Here is a 17,923-nt window from a genome sequence, read left to right as displayed (position 1 = left end):
GATGTTCACTGGGGTTTTAGAAGAATTAGTGCAGAGTGCATTGCGAATGTACAGGGGGCTCAGGAGTTTGAAGCCCTTCTAACACTTCTTCTTCAGTGAAAATGTGGAGAGTGGACTACTCAGAGTATAGATTTTTGTTGGTGAGTGACTCAATGAATTATACCGTGATGGGTAGTGATATGCAGGCAATCTCTTCCAATCACATCCTCTATTTTAAAGTTGATTTTGACACTCATCTGATGTTCCAGGATAACTTTCATTAATTTATCTAGAAGGAGAAAAAGGGGAGGTCATTTGCATCAAAATGCATACAACTGACTGTCAGAGACACACACACACCTGAGCTGCACACAGACTGCCAACGGAAACACTGAGTCTGTTACTCTTCCTGACAGCTTTTCTTCATCACTGAATGATGGTGTTCCACGTAACAAAAGCCAAATGTATGAGTGCTATTTGCTTTCTTGAGTAAATGCTCAAAGCGTGCTGTTTTGTGTGTTTTGTTTTTCAGTCCTGTAAATGGAGAGGAGCAAAAAGAGGTGTACTCGTACGCGGACCAGCTGCCAGTGTCTGAGATCATCCATCAGGTAAGACACCGATACTAAACCGCACGAGGAAGCCCATGTCGCTACAAATGAGGTGTTTGTCAAATACCTTTCATGTAAGTTTTCATGCTGGTCAACTTTTATGTGTCTTTTATGTGTTTGCGTATGCAGAGCTTCTTCTTCTTTTCTTCCCTGGCTCTTGTGTTTTGCTTCTTTTGTTGTTGTTGTTATTTTCAAGTGTGTCCATGCTCCTCCTTAATTTGGACACAGAACAGAAAGTTATGTGCAACATCCACCAACAGATGTCTTTGTGCCGTTTCCATGGTGACATCTCTAAGTGTGAAATGCAACTGCCTCCCGGTCTCGGTGCGGAGGGGCCACCATGAAATCCAGCAGAAAGGATAGGCAGGATTGTGGAAAAGAATTGTGCATTCACCTCATTCCCAAATGAATTGTGACTTTCACTCGGGTCGACCTTCACAAATGAACACCTCTTCCTCCTCAATCCAGCTTTAGAATGCGCGCTGTGCATTCAGAATAGCCCGGCTCTGGTCTTGTATTACTCTCGTAAGATTTTTCCATTATGAGACTATTAAAAATACAATTTCCGTATTTCCACTTCAACTTATGCCTCACAAAAGTAAAGAATCCACATTAATCTTTGCCTCGAGCAAGAGTAGACATTATTGGTGATTACATTTGGGGTTCAGCCTTGCGAGCTGCCCGCCTTTTTAAAATACAGAGAGTGGACACGTTAATATCGACGTGTACACAGTGCATTTGCAGGGCAAGACCAGATTTGATTGAACTTTGGAAACCTAAAAAGTCACTTTGTATGCACTCTGAATGTGGAGTGTGCTGCTTAGTTTTTCTTTGCGTGTTTTAATTAGTTCCTGCACATGTAAATGCGATGTATGATGATCAGATGAAATGTGGTGAACGGAGCATCTAGTTAGTTTTGCTTTTACTGACATGTTTTTTTAGCTTTGCATAGCGCTCATCTAACATAGCATTATTCAGGTGCAATACTGCATATTGTCTGAACATTGCATGCCATCAAAGTCATTTTACATTGTGGGCCACATACAGCACACTTTGATCTTCAGTGGGCCGACACAGTGAAACTTTCCTGTCTGTCAGTCTTAATTTGAACTTAATCTGTGAGATAGCTCAATATAAGTGCAAGTTAAACGGTATGTCTCAGTTTTTCTACATGACAAAAAAATCCTGCTGTAGTGAATGAAAGAAATCTGTCTGCATGACTCTTTGTGCTTAAGTTGTAAGAAATAAACTGCAGACAGTAGATAGTGGAAAAACAGGAACGTTTCTTTTATGACTTAATTAATGTATTTAAGAATGAATGCCTTCCTTCACATTTTCAAAAGTCGTCCAATGAGCCAGATTGTAGTCGTTGCTGGGCGTATTCTGGCCTCTGAGCCTTATGTTTGACACCCCTGTTCAAACAGACACATTGAAGCTTTGCCTAATCTAATCAGTGAAAAGAATTGGCCAGATGATAGCTGAAGGATAAATTGTATTAAGCCACAACATTTTCTTGGTTCTTTTTTTCAGTCTTTTTTTGTTTCTTATTCTTTGTTCTTCAAACAGTTTTAGCCAATGTTTATATTTGTCGAAATGCTAAATGGTCTGTTTGGATTTAACCAAACTTTATGACTGTTTTTTTTTTTTTTTAAGTAAAGTTCACTAACATCTCTACAGACTGATTAGCTGTGGTATTCCAGCATGAAGGAATTAAAGTAAACTACTAGACATATTTTAAACTCAATGAAGCTGGTCATATTTACAGTGAGCATCTAGGTTCATATAAATGTGGGCCAACATCATATATTGGTAAAATTAACTTATGATTAAAACAAATTTTTCCCAAGGCAAGCCACAGTAAGCTGTCTGCATTTTAATAGACTGGTGAAAGCCCTGTGCAACCTTTCTTTGGATTAGTTAAATGTTAACCAGCCATCCACAGTGGAAAAACCCACAGATAATTAGCACCATAAGCCCCCTTTTTTTTTTTTTTTTTTTTTTGTAGATTCAGCTCATTCATCTGGGATAAGGTTGTTATTCCAGATTCAGCCATGAAAATGGATCAAGCAGAAATGTAGACTGTTGGGACCAAAAAACGAGTTGACATATGACAGTTGACGCTGATACATGATACAGGTGATGTCACATGTGGAACACCTGACAACGTCCAGGCAAAAAGACAGCATATCAAAAAATATTTCTACCTTCTCCATTGAGTGACAGCTTCCACAATGTGGAGCTCTAATGTAAAAAAAACAGAAAGGCAAACAGAAAATCAGACTGTGCTTTTGTTGAGGCTCAAAGAGTGATCCAAAGTCATTTTGTTCTGCTGACATCATGCAGCGTGAAAGATGGCAAGCTGATCAGACACCGTGAACACCTCATCAGACAAAGATATATTTTTTAGTCTGAGTAATATTACACTGTAACTAGGTTCTCTTGCTTCAGAATATATTGAAGCATTTAGGACATAATAGTCAGAAAAGTCCCACAGGAGCTGATGAAAAGAAAATAGAGCTAAAAGAAGAACGAATAATGAACTTGGATTGAAGAGGTGGGCAGTCATAACTCCAAATTATTGTTCATTTTGCTCAGTGTCTGCTACAACAACCTTATTTTATTAACAATATTTCAGTTCGATTGAATAGTAGCAAGCTAAAATATGTTCATTTAATAAATGAAATGGTGCACCACAAACAGTTTTATTGTTTTATGTTAATAAAAAGCCTTTTTGTCTACATAATAGATGCTTCCTAAAGTCTATGTTAGCAGTGTCCCTCCAGAGCGTATTCTGCACTTAATGGATTCACCTTGTCGTTTTAATATCTGTTTATAATAAGCATTCAAGACTTAGTTCTTCCTTACAGTAAGTCTTAGTCATAGGCATGCTGTCTAAACTTAATGGGATGTCATCTTGCAAAACCTTCGAGAGATCATGGATTAAAGTGAAAATAAAATTGGACTATTTAATACAACAGTTTTTCTGCTGAGCAAAATGTGACAGTTGAGCAATTGTTTCTCTCACTTGAGAGAAGTCGTAGGTTGAAATACTAAGGATTTGAAAGTACAGCCCTCCTCCTGCCGCTCATGCATCTCTTTCTTAATGAGTACGGCTGTTTATGATTGACAAGCCACTGCCAGAAAGCCAGCGCAGGAGTTAGTCTTTTTTTAATAGCTAATCATTAAAAGCCATTCAAAATGAAATCAGCAGCTTACTCTCACAGAGAAAAATAACAACAATCTCTAAAACCAACCTGAGGCTAATGCTATCATGCAATTTTGTCAGTCTTGTAAGCACTTTATGATATTGACATTTTTTTCCGTTTATTCTCATCTACTTTTTTAGTTCCTTTTGTGATAGATTACTTTTTTATGTGAACTTTAAAGTTTGTGCAGTTATTCTCTGTGTAAATATCAACTTTTCCTGCAGGATTTCTCATACTCAGTCAGGATTTACACCATCAGGGTGAAATGCCTGGACACAGAAAATGCATTTTCTAGACTAGATTGTCTTAGGTTTGAGGATAAGGACTAGAGGAGGGGAAGAATTTTTTTGTCAGACCACTGATATCAAATGAATGATTGTTATGGATTTTGCCTAATGATGCCAAAAAATTATATTACCAGATTACTACTACAGTAAATTACCTTGGTTTTCAAGGTGCTTTGAGATGCTTAACCAAGTGTCCAAATGGGCTTTGGGATTTTGAACCAAAGCCTGGATTGAAGCAGCTGTTTTTGAGGGGTCTGAAGAACAGTGGTCTGCACTTCTGTTAAAAGGGGTACAATGATCACTTTGAGTCATTTGTAAAGGATAAACATTTGAAATGCTTCTGATTCAGGCTTCAATGGCCACAGTAGAGCTGCTGTCGCTGTCGTTTGCTTCGATTCGTTCTTTTTTTGTCTCCCTCATGTCAACAGACACTAAACTATTGGTGTTGATAGCAGAGGTCAAATCCAGCTGAACCGAGTAAATGGCAAAATATAAAAGAAAATCTTTGGGTCCTGCTGCTGGAAACATCACTGGCTGACACTGACTTTAGTCTGAACAAAGAAGTCACAGTTAGTTGGGCGAAATGAATGTAGCTGACCAAAGGCCTGAGTCCTGTCAGTTGCTTATTGAGTGTCATGATTGGAAACAGGAGGGGGTCTCCACAGCCAGCGGCACTTTAGGAAATTAGCTGAAGACTGCCCCAGATAAATGGCAAAAACTGGTCTCTTCTCATATAAGAGTAGTTTATTAATTAAGTTTTTTTTTTGTTTTTTTTAGTAATAATCTCACTATTCAAAATAAAAGCAAACTAACAAAACAGTGGCTTATAGAGATGCTCTCCTTTAAAGCGCTGCTGTCTGCTACTTGATTTCATTTCTTGGTGCACTCTATTTTGGCTCCCTCCTGCTTCTCTTTATATATGTGTGTGTGTTTTTGTTTTTTCCCCTCTCCCTCTTATATTTGCACCCAGCACCCAACAGACAAACACGCTCGTCAACCCAGTGACCCCTGACAGAGATTTTGATTATAAGCCTGCACTCCTGCTGGATTGAAGATGGGAGTCCTGGCAGACTGAGTCATCTATCTGCCCGTCTCCAAAGTCCATCTGTACTGCAACAGAATGACCAATGTCCGTCAAGCCCATTGACAGTTCTCTTCTTGTTGATTAGCTGTCAAATAGTGTTCAGTACTCTCAGATATCTTATTGTTGTTGTTTTTTTTCCATTTCCTATTAGACCAGACCATGGCTTGTAAATAGAAAAGTCATCAAAGTGACTAGATATATGGCTGGGCTGTATGGTGTGTAGACAAGCTTCTCTCATTGCGATTGTGGATGTGTGGATGTTAGGAGATGATTAATGCCCTGTCACTGTTGGCAGTTGTCTCACTAGTGCTTTCAGGGTTAGTCCCCTTGTCCTGACACCTTCTCTTTCCAAATTCACACATCTCATCCGATTGTCATTGCCAAATCACTGTGGGTTCATTTCTGGAAATAACTAGAAGGAACTCTTCTTCCCCCCTCCCTTCCTCTCATGTGTGTTGTACTTCTTTTCGCTTCCCTCGCTGCTGTGAGTCCTGGTCTCTGGCGTCAAATTGTTATTTGTTCTTTTGCCAGCTTGACGCCACCCCATATGGCTCTAGAGAATTGAAAATGGAAACAGTGAAAATTAATGCTTCGCCTGCTTCCTAACCCTCTCCCAATCCTCCTACAGTATCCTCTTTGCAGCAGTAACTCTTTTCAGAGCTGAATGTTAGGATTGTATGGATCACAGGAACGGCTCACTGTGTCAGTCTCTGTTTAATCAAATATCAACTGGAATTTTCTTTGCTCAGTAATTATGAATAATATCCTCTAAAAAAAGAGAGAGACAAAACAAATCATGCTTTATGAGAGACTAATGCACCCACTACTATTACTGTTTCAGTACTTGCGTAAGGCTTAAATGTCACAGCAATACAGTGGAGTGTCCTGGCAGTGCACAGCAGCTGCTGTTCCTTCATTTGGCTTTGCACAACATAAAATTTGCTGCAGTTTTGACCTTGGAGTGCTAGTGTTTGGCAGGGTGTTTCGGAACTCCCTCAGCGACCATTAGCATCCTGCAAGCCCATGTTAATTAGCTCCGATCAATCAGATGGGTAGCTCTTAATTGATTGTACTGGTGAACTGAACACACAACACAATGTGTATGTAATGGTAACATGCTGCTTGAATGTTGGTTCCTGTCCTTGGCAGTGAGATGTGAATGGTTTTGTCAGTGAAGGTCAGTGAACACTGGCTACTTAACTGCTTCCCTCTGACCTTCCTATTTCTAGTAGTTTTATCCTCTGCCTCCCTCATACCTGAGTTTCCTTTTTCTATATCGTTTTTACTTTAGGGTAAAAGGGCACAGATACAAAACTCTCATGCACATCTAATGACAGACTATAGCAGACATTTCCCACTTTAAAAAGCTGCTATACAACCAAAGTTTCTATCAGTAATTTAGGGTATTGGTTAATTGACATAAAAGTAATACCTTAATCAAATAACTTACATTAACAGTTAAGTGTAACATTTCCAAACGTGAACTAATTTCACGCTCTCCTAATTTAATGTTAACATTTTTAATTTGGATTCCTCGCTCCATAAGCTGCGTTGCTTCTGATTTTTAGTCCAGTTGTTGTGTAACTTGCCGCACCTCAGCCTTTTCTCCAAGTTTACGTTCCTTAAGAATAGCTTCTTGACAGCCGCCCTTCCACTGAGACCATTTCTGATGAAGATTCAGTGAATGGATCGACTGAAGTACCAGATGCATCTCTCAGGTCCCGAGTCAGGTCTTTGATGGACTTTTTTCCCTCTATTTCTCTGCTGTAGATTTTGTTTTTTTTAAGGCCTAACACTTCTTTTGTCCTCTACTTGTCCACTTTCCTCAGATTTTTAAGGACACACTTCACACCATGCTGAGATATATCAGTAATCCACTGAGAATCACCTGAGAATATCAAACTTTGTTATCTTCAGCATATTATATTCAGATAAAGAAATGGGAACCAGTTATCCATTTGAAAGGCTGCTTAGTAACAAAGTGCCTAAATATACAATTTAAAGCACATTTTAAAGACAAAACACTGGTTCATCCCTTGTGTTAGGTACCTCTTTATGCTTTAGTTTATAAGTCAGTGTTAAGTGGTTTGACACTAATCTATAAGATTTGTTAGTCACAATGACTGAACTAAAAATGAGTGGAAAAGCGTCCAGTGTCCAAAACAAATTGAAAAGCTTGGAGAACTTTTGCACTTTTTAAAAAAATGATAAGAATATCTGGCTTCTTGGAAGCAACATATGAAAACAAGAAGTAGCTCAAGACTTTTTCAGAGCACAGTATATGTAAGTCAGCTGATATAAAGCTATATTTATTTGGTTTTTGGGAGGTTTGTATTTGGTGTTGTTCTTAACAAGTGCATCTTTTTTTCCTCTTATCCTTATAGTCTCCATTATATAGTTTGTACAACAGAGGTAACAAATGTAAAATGTTTCGCTAAGTACACTTACTAGACACAGGAATAAAACAAAAATGTAAAGTATGCTTAAAGGATTACTTTATGTAAAAGTAACATTCGGCTAGTTGTTTGATTATTTTGTAAAATCTCCCCCACATTATTGTTTAATATTAAGTTAAATAATCATTAGTTATTTGCAGCCAAATGGTGTGGTGGTCTTTTCTCCTCTTCTTATATCTTTAATATTCCCTTCACCACCTTCTTCGTATATGCTTCTCTCTGCCAGCTGTGCTGATGTGGCTTCCTGTCACAGTCACTCCATCTCCCTTTGGTCTTCTTCACCCCAGGGACTGCGTCTTAAGACGCACATGCACACCCACAAACAAATACAGTCACGCACACCTTTGCCTACAGCTGTCACAGAGGTCAACTGCCCCCTGACAGTCACACACTCCCATTCATCTCTTGAACATATCCAGCCACGCTCTGCCTCATCCGCCAGTCTCATTGTCTTTCTGTCAGCCTTTTTGTGTCCTCCCCTGAGAGACTCCCAACTATTTTTGTCAAGTAATTCAGATTTACCTCTGATAGAGAATGCAAACAGAGAAACCTCACAGAATCTCTGTGTTCATATATATAAATTGACTGTTGATGTGTTTCTAAATCAGTGACCTTGCCACGGCATTTCAAACGGGCACAGCAGTATTTGCGTGATTGTGTCAGCATCTCAGTGGGAGAGATCACTGTTGTTGCAGCTCAGTGTTCATTTGACAGGAAAAAATGGAGGGAGATGACTCAAGCATGCTGGAAAATTTAATTTGAATTTGGGGAGATGCCTCTGTTTCAACTGAACTGGAACAGACAGGTCAAATTTGACCGGTCTTTTGAAACAGTGAGGATTCAGCTTGCAGTGTCAGTGACAAATCAGAGCCTGTACCATGACTGCATAATTCTTTTTATAGTTATTTTGGAGAGATTTGGGTTAGAGGTCTGTTAATATGGCCAGTATTGTGCAGACGTTAGCCCTGGTGCCCAAGAAGGTTCCCCCTGCTAGAGCCTTTCTGTGTGGAAGTCTTTGCAGGTAGGATTGATTGATTGATTGGTAATTTATTTCACATTTAGGTGCGAGAGTGAACTGTTGTCTGTCTCATTGACACCCTAGTAAGGATGTATTCAGCTGGCATAGGCTCCAACCTCCCACTGTGTAAACCATGACTGGATGTCGAATTCTGGATACACATTTAAGATGATGAATGGATCTGTTAATGCTGGTAATATAAGACGTTGTTAATATATATCTGACTAATCTGATCGTTTTAGTCTCATAATAATAGAAGTTAGAGTTTGAAGTGTATAAATACTTAGGATTAGATTAGAGGTGTTGACCAGTAGCTCTCATTCTGTGTTTATATCTACACATAGTATTGCAGATGCACTCTGTGTACAACCACTGTAGCCACAGAATATGTACAGGTAAGGTAAAGTGCACTTGAACCAAAAACATGCCTTAATCTGGGGTTCTGCACAAATCCAAGCTATTGTCACCCGTGTAGGCAGATGAATTGTATACTCTAGTCATGGATTTATTTCAAATGACTAAATATAATTTAAGAGGAAAAAAAGGTGTTTTTTTTTTATTTTATTTGACACTTTTACACTAAAAATCAGTGTTTCTCAGTTTCATTAGCACTCGGTGGATATAGCTTGAGCATATTTGATGGACAGTTGTTTAGTAACATGAAAAAAACACACCCACAGCTGGCCTCAGAATCTGACTCATTCAGTAAATCTCTCTCATTTAAAATAAATGAAAGTGTTCTGACTTTGTCAGTAAATAGTGTTGATAAGAAAGTAAGAAAGTCTTCAAGGCCTTTAACTCCGGGCTATTTTTGGATGAAACACCCACTGCGATGCCTGTTATGTCTGATGTCAGACAAACAAGACCAAAATCAGTCATCTGAGAAGCTTCCTTAAGTTTAGTCAGTATCTCAAAAAAGCATGATTCAGATGCTGAAAACATGTCTCTTTTCAGCTTCATTTTCTTCTCTGCTCACTTTAATTTATTCATAGGACTAGATGTTACAATCCTTGTCAGTGAAACGCAGCACTTGCCCTGAGTGGGTTAGAGAAGCCTTCTAGGTGGGGTGAGTTTGCTGCTTATCATATGGTGATGTTTCCACCATTGCAGCACACCAGTTGTGTACGCCGCCGAGGCAGTCGGATCAGTCTGATCAGACTGGACGGTATGTTGCTTTGTGCCCACTGGTCATTTGGATGCCCACACCACCGCCTTCGGCTCCTTCCATAGTGACTGCTTTTTCCATCAACATCGGAAAGCTCTTTGACCAACCATCTAAGCCCTCTGTTACCCACCTCATTCAGTGGCCTTCGATGGTTAAGAAGCCCGTGCAGCCCACCTCCACTGGACGTAACCTCACTTTCCAGCTCCGGCCTTCTGCCTCATCTGCTGTGGTTGCATATGGCGGTTCATTCCTTTCATATGCCCCTTCGATGGCACGCGAAAGGATGTTTCTCTTGAAGTGCTGAACGCTAGTGGATACAGTATGTACTGTATGTAGGAAAAGTACTGGCTGTGGGAGATGAACGTTCCACAGAAGCACCTAACATTATACCTATGTTCATGTAAACGCACTTGGTGTGACTGATGCCTCCTTTAAAAAATCTTTTATTATCATGTTTGTTTTTGATGTTAAAATGAATATTCGCTGTTTATTCAGGAGAATAATCTAAGCAGAGAACACCAGATTTTTCTCCACCCCAGCTAACTCTCCAGCTCATTTGAAGGGAATACTGCCTCGTTCCCAAACCCACCTTGCTTCCAAAACTAGCGTGTGGTTAAAGTGAATACAATCGGAATATTCTGGCCAGTGTGTGCTGTACAAATGATGCTTCAAAAGGGAAGGTCTTTACCTTGGACCTCCAGCCTTGATCTGTCCACAAATACCCTAAAGCTTAGTTGTGTGCTTCAAACGCCTCTGCTTTAGCATTCTGGATGGCAGTGGAGCTCTATTGGTTTGACTTGATTGAGCTGTTAAATAAATTTTGGCTCAGACGTAATCCAATTTTTACTGCTGTCCTCGGTCTTTCTACATAGGAAATTGGCAGCGTTGTCACGTAACCTGAACTTTCTATTGAAACGACAGCCTTGAGAAGACGTACACTGCAATGAGGCACGAGAACGCAGCCACACACGTTTCCTGAAATTAGGTTTTCGCCTCACTTACCAAAAGCTTTTAAACTAATAAGAAGTTAGTCATTTTCACCAGGCAAAGCAATTAACATTCGTTATTCTAAGAAACATGTAATAATGCATGAATAGAATCAGGTGTTTTGCATGTGCGAGTGTGTCTATGGATCACTGTAATAATCATTGGGTCAATTTCATCATCATCACCCTGTCTTCACAAAATGAAATAAGCCTACTTTATATAACAGGAGCATTAAGTTGGCCATTGAAAAGACTGAGATGGAGCCATTGTTTAGCTTTGATTTAATTGGCTGATGGACAAAGTGTAGAGTAATTAGCAAGCAAAAAAACTCACCCAAATCTTAATGTAACAGAGTTATTTTGAATCATACAATTTCAGCCAGTGTTTGAGGTTTTAGATGCCAAAGACAGCATTTGGTGCTTGGCAGGTGGTTCTTTCAGATACTGCATATATTCAACAAACTGTACAGAACTCTTTCCTATCCTCTAATATACACATACACACAAATATATCAGAGGATTCCACTCTTCTTATGCCAAATCAGCAGTCCTCACTGCTTATATGAAGGGAAATTCAGCAGAATATAACATTGCCTACTTGAGTGTATTTTCAAAGCAACTTAAGACTTTCAAAACGGAAACGCTGCCAGTCAGTCAACAGCATTAGATGAAATAAATATTCTATCTGCATCATCATTAACTCATTACACTGTATACTCTGATTTTATAATAGTACCCAGTGATCCCAAACATTTTTTCTAGATCTTTAGAGCCCTTTAGTTAATACAGATATTAGATTTGTTTTATACTATCTGTAATTATTAACTTATTTAATTATAAGTTTGAGTAAATTACTATTTAAACATTACAAATATGTGCATTTCTCTAACTAGTTTAGTGCATGCAACCACAATCATAAGGACTGCTGGACTGAGGTGGTGGGAGTGCATCTAGAGCCAAGACGCAAAAAAAGGGGGGGATAAATCTGTCGAATATGTCTGATATTGAGCCACTTCTGAACCAGAGGCAACTTCAGAAGCGTCTTAGGTTGGCTAAGGAGAAAAAGAACTGGACTGTTGTTCAGATGAAAGTAAATTTAGCATTTCATTTGGAAATCAAGGTCCTGGACTCTGGAGGAAGAGTGGAAAGGCTAGGTGTTTGAAGTCCAGTGTGAAGTTTCTGTGATGATTTGGGGCACCATGTCATCTGTTGGTGTTGGTGGTGGCCGATCCTCTGTGTTTTATCAAGTCCAAAGTGAACACAGCCATCTACCAGGAGATTTTAGAGTGCTTCGTGCTCTGAATTGTTGCCAAACTTTATGGAGTTGGCGATTTCCTCTACAAGCAGGGCTGAGCACCTGTCAACAGTGCCAAAACTAGTACTAAATGGTTTGTTGACCATGCTTTTACTGTGTGTGGTGGGAGAACCACCTTGCCTGACCTGATTTGTCAAGAGGAAAACGAGAAAGACGCAAAAATAGAGATGAAGGCTACCATCAAAGCAACCCAGGCTTCAATAACACCTCAGCAGCGCCACAACCTGATCATCATAATTCACACTAAATGAGCCCCAACACAAAGTGTTGCGTATACAAAGTATACTTGAGTATACTTTTCAGATTGTGGACATTGTAAATCCTTTTTTATTTATCTGCAGGAATAAATAAACAAGTAAACAAACTAAAATAAAATAAACAAAGTCTTTAAATATTTCACTTGGAATATATCAGTTTACCTCAAGTGAAATAAATTACAGAATATCTCTGACCACAGCCATCTTTAAACTTCAGTCTTCATCTTAGTCTCAACTACACAGCTATAAAGTTCCATTACTATCTTGCAGATGTTGCTTTATCACAAAATCTCCCAGACGTAAATATGTGCTAAAAGAACTTACAAAAGTAGGTGCCTCCAGGACCACATTTGCATGATGATGCACACACACACACACACACACACACACACACACACACACACACACACACACACACACACACACACAGACAGGCTGACTCAGAAGATGAAAACAATACCAGCTACACTATTGCAGCTGGTAAAAATATCTGATGAAAGAGTAAGCAAAAAAAAGAGGACAGATATGAGCAGACATTACATGCCACATCTCACTGAGTGCTAAATCTCCACTGTTCTTTGGGTTGTTGGTATATTCATGAGAAAAATAGCCAGGCTTGCCAGATGCGTCACTACTTTGTGCATGTAAACTTTTACTGAAAATACAATTAGAAAAACAATTGCATGGATGAGAGTGACTCAGCATGAATCACTCTGTAAATACATAAGATCAAAACAATATGCAGAAATATCAGCAAATCCTGTGTGAGGATTATAGATTGCTATTGGTTTCACTTGATTTACAGGGTCCGTTGTAGTTAACTGTAAAACTTGTCTTTTGCCTGTACGCTGGCTGTGAGGTTGTGGGTAATAATGACTTTGGACTAGGCTTTCACCCCAGTGTCTAATCCCCTAGGGCCTGTCAGTCTGCTGTCAGCTCGGCTCTGGCTTCTACTGCAGTATGTGCAAGTGGGTGTGTGTGTCAAGCCAATATTGATGTGTATCAGAAGGAGTAGATGTACTGGATACTGGAGTAGTACTGAGGAAAGCTGCACAGACACAGATCTCCTAAGCACTTTCGGAGCTGCTTTATAGTACTATATGTCGTTCTACTGTTGTGTGTGCAGCTTGTGGCTCAGTCGGACTTTGAGCACTCTGCTGTGTGTTCATCCGCTTTGCCAAGTTTTCAGGTTTTGGCTTTAGGGAATGCCTTGTCTGACTGGTGATTTCCCGACTGGATAATGACAGCTTGTATAGGGAGGGATAACAGAAATCTCTTAAGTGCATCCTCGCAGCCCATCTATAGCTTTGTCGCCAGCAGTGGAGTTAGGAAGATTTTTTAGAGGTTAAATCTCATCTCCCTGCAGAATATTGCAGCCGCATTAGCATATAAATGTGCTCCTTGTGAGATGCATGTTTAATACGAGCGAGATTTAAAAGTATAATCATACACAAAGTGATGATGTGGCAGTGAATGGGACAAACACAAGACAGGGGAGGTGTACTGATGAGCTTTACCACCTGCTTTTTTTGTGCGAACCTTTGCGTGTTTGTGTGTGTGAGACGGCAGATCGTGTACATAAAGTGCGTGAAGAGATAAAGCGAGTGTGTGCGTGCAATTCTGCGCCTGCCTGCCTGCGTGAATGACAGAACAATCAGCGGTGGCCTCAACAGGAGAAATATACACACTATTACTAACCTGCAATCTCACCCCGCTCCCCTCTGCTTTCCCTCCCCCACCCCCCACCTTACCTTACCTGCCTCACCCCTCCTGCGATTCAGAAACCAAAGCAGAAAGACTGGCACCCTCCTGATGGCTTCATCCTGGGCCTGTGGACTTTAATCCTCCTGGTGTTTTTCAAGACCTACGGCATCAAGCATCTCAAACACATCTTCTGAGCCTCCCGTGTTTACACCGCTGGATGTAAAGCTGCAGACCCGTGATATTTGAGGGAAGGAGCGGTTTGTGACAGGCTTATATTCCTGGAAATGAAACCGAATTGTTTGGAATGACATCTGCTGCTTGTTTGGAAACTGAGTGATTCTTGGTGCCTTTTTTTTTTCTCTCTTTTACTTTGAAATGACCCCAGCTCATAGATGTAAACATTTGTGCTCTGTGTTAAATGTTTTATATAAAAAAAGGACAACTGCATCACACAGCCATTTTACAAGAATTTTATGGGTTTTGTTTTGCAAAGACTTGAACATTTATTTTTCTTTGTGTGTTTGTGTCAGATGTTCTGTTTTTGTCGAGCCATTCCACAACTGCACTGTTTTCGGTTAAAAATGCACTAAACTCAGTCTGCAGATAAGAATTTAATTTATTTTTGGGAGCGCGTTGCTCTGCATATTTTAGCAGCAGCCTTTTTGTTTAAGTGCTACTCAGAATGTCTGCTCGGTCAGAAAAAGAAATTGTGAAATGAGGGCTGGCTGATTGGCTGTGAGTGGGCTGTAGAGAGATCAGTATTTAATGTCTCTCCTGTCCAGATACATTACACCCTTTGACCGTCATATCACACTTGTGAAGGATAACAATCGCACATAATCCCATCTCTCGTGATGGACCCATCCACTTTCCCCATTCACTAAATTGCCCTCCCTGTGGAAACATCCATTAGCTCCCCAGCCTTGTACTCTGCTGATTGTATTGTGGGTGATGGACAGCCATTTCCCCAGCCATTCTGCGTCCCGTGCTAGGGCAGCGATAAGTGAGTGATAACCTAGTAAGCCACCGGCCGTCCCACACGGGGTAAAAAGAGGAAAACATGCCTCAGCATAGAAGTACTCTCTCCCCTTCTGGTCTTGTATAACCACTCTACATTAGGCTTATTGTTGGAGGGAGGTGAGTGATGCTCGGAGCATATGGATTAAACCCACCCATTGCGTGTCCGCTGCCACTCTTCCTTGCAGCTAAAGTAGAAAATAGATGGAGTTGGAAATGAAACCATATGTTTTGGAATGCAGCTGCTGCGTCAGCCACATTGTACCTTTTCTTATACATTATTTATGCAACACTTCTTATTTCCTTTTCCTTTCCTATTTTCTAGTTCCCGTAATCGTATTCCTCCTGCTCCACCGCCAGAGAGCACAGGAACATTTTTATATCCTGAACTGGAGGATTTTTGATGCCCTGATTAAACATGAAACACTGAATCAAAGGAATAAATTTACATCTTTAACTGCCTGATTTGGTTCTTTTTTTTGAGAAGATATTGAGCTTCCTTAATTACTCTTAAATGGTGTTACAGAGTAATACTATTTAAAGGCACCCGATCTGCTTTTACTGTTCCAAACCTTGAAGGTATGCCTGGCAGAGCTGATAATCTAAGCATATTTATGCCACAAATACATCCTTGAAATCAGTGCTGCTTGAGTTGACTTGCAACCCTGCTCTGTCTTCCTTTTTTCCCTTTACTGGAAACATTTCAAACAACCAGGGAGGTTTTCAAATGCAGTTCTTTCACTCAGTATTGTGTTTCAAAAGAAAAGCAACTGGGCCCAAGTCTCCATCTACAATCAGCGTATACCAGGGTGGCAGAGCAACCCTGAGATGTCCCCGTTTGCCAAAATAAAGCAACTGTATCTCAGATGGATGCATTTGATCTTAATCCACTTCAAAATGGACTCCACATCCTCTCCATCCCACTTAGGCACTCTGTGGAATTGAATATAGTCAGCCTTTGAGTGTAGCGCTTGACTCTGCTGCCATTATGATTTCCCCAATGCTAATAAAGATCAGTGTCTATCTGCCTTCACACCTCACTTGGTGGGGAGAAACCAGTGACAGGACAATATTGGAGCAGCCATCTCCAAAAAGGCTGAGAGATTTCAGGCTGAAGAGTCGGGCACGGTGCTCTGAATATGTCACACGGGTTCTTCAAAAGACGAGCAGAGTCGGTATTCACCAGTGAGCGCACACCCATCTGCTCATTGTCTTTAGAAGTGGAACAGCGTCGACATTGGCCCCATGTGGAAGCCTGCTAAATTTAATGATTTACACACAAGCACACGAACGCTGTTTGGAGACGGTGTGTCTGACAGGTTGTCCAATTTCCATGGAAACTCCGGATTTCCAGCTGCTTGCCTGTCAGTGAGCCTTTGTGTTGTCAATCATTCCCAGGAATGATAATAGTAATTTTAGCAGTCACAGATTTTCACTCATCTGCAACAAAAATGGGCATAAATCATACTCCATGGTGCTCGCTTACTGTACTTTTGAATTTAAATGGCTTTCTCTCAAACTTTAAGGGAGGAAACAAAATTCAGTGCACAGAGATATTCTCACTATGGCTTACTTTTATAATTGCAGCCCTGTAATAAACACGAACAGCTTTCCAGCTTTTGATCCAGATTGTCATTTTAAATTCATATAAGTTGATTTTACCCCACGTAGAAATTCAGAAAAGTAAAAATTCATGAGCTCGGGGAATAGATGGGTCTCATTATGAATGCTAGGACTGAGATGTAAAGATTTTTGTAACCTTGGAGACCATTTTGGTGACCATTTCTAATAAGAGATCTGCCTCAAAGGTCAAGACTGAACAAAATCCAACAATGTCCATAAAGGTCTCTCTCCTAAAATGTCACCTGTGGAAAGACTGTCGCAACAACCAATAGTTGTTTTTTTTTTTTTTTTTACCAAGTAGGAACCAACCACACACACCCAGTATGCCATCACAGTGCGAAGACAAGGAGGAAACGCATTTCGAACACAACCTTCCAGAGCTACACATCAAAATGACCAGAGACCGACCGACTGTGGGGCAGTAGCTTGAAAGCTGGCCTTGCCATCACATTTAAAAAATAAATAAATAAATAAATGTGATGGCAGTTTCATATAATTATACCTATAGACCATTTATAATAACATAAGGCTCATTAAAATGGCCCTTTAGAGCTACAATACCGCTCAGGAAAATTGTGTCATAGTTTCAGAGTAGCTACTAAACTACTCAATTAAATGGATTGATATTTATATATCACCTTTTTACTCAGTTGAGCATTTAAAGCACTTTCTACTGCAAGTCTCATTCACACGCATAGGTGTCAAGCATCGATCCACCACCTTCCAAGTGGCAGATGACTTGCTCTGCCACCTGAGCCACATCCGCCCCTTGCTGTGTATCACTTAGGCCCATTGTAGAATAATTGCACAGGTTGTTTTCCAATCCTGATCAAAATTCTAAGGATATGTCCGCTTCATTTTTTGCTGCGCTGTCAGTTGCATCTTATTAGGGTTTTTTTTTCTTTTGTTTTTTTAAGAGCAAAAAGTTTTTTTGTGTTCATGTCTCATTGGGGATGTTGGTGTCTTGTTTATACTCTCTTAAGAACATCATCTACACTTAAGCCCTACCCAGTGCTTTTAAATGTGATACCAGTGAGTCATTTACAACAACCAGGTGTGGTGAGAGTGAGAGGCTGTCACAATTGCTAAACTCTGCATTTCATAAAACCTACTTTATGCCATGACAAGGAAAACAAATCTAATCATTGCTTTTAGTTGTGTACCAGAAAGTATTGAAAACATCATTCCCTGAACAGCTATTCTAATAATTCACATTAA

The 17,923-nt window shown here is 40.0% G+C and overlaps 1 protein-coding gene across 1 annotated transcript in view; it reads left to right on the top strand.

Moving 5' to 3' along the window:
- The window catches only part of pigk (phosphatidylinositol glycan anchor biosynthesis, class K), a 35,074-nt gene extending 18,546 nt beyond the window's left edge, over nucleotides 1–16,528 (top strand). Inside the window, exons 10-11 of the mRNA XM_040015519.1 lie at nucleotides 512–587; nucleotides 14,143–16,528. Of these exons, the coding sequence (XP_039871453.1) occupies nucleotides 512–587; nucleotides 14,143–14,259 (193 nt within the window). The 3' untranslated portion in view covers nucleotides 14,260–16,528. The remainder of the gene's footprint in view (nucleotides 1–511; nucleotides 588–14,142) is intronic.
- Nucleotides 16,529–17,923: the final 1,395 nt, after the last annotated feature.

This window comes from Simochromis diagramma, unplaced genomic scaffold (genome assembly GCF_900408965.1).
Source record: "Simochromis diagramma unplaced genomic scaffold, fSimDia1.1 OVJJ01000205.1, whole genome shotgun sequence".
In the NCBI taxonomy this organism is placed as follows: domain Eukaryota; kingdom Metazoa; phylum Chordata; class Actinopteri; order Cichliformes; family Cichlidae; genus Simochromis; species Simochromis diagramma.
The sequence above is the reverse complement of the archived record's forward strand: the minus strand, read 5'-3'. Positions and strand labels throughout refer to the sequence as shown.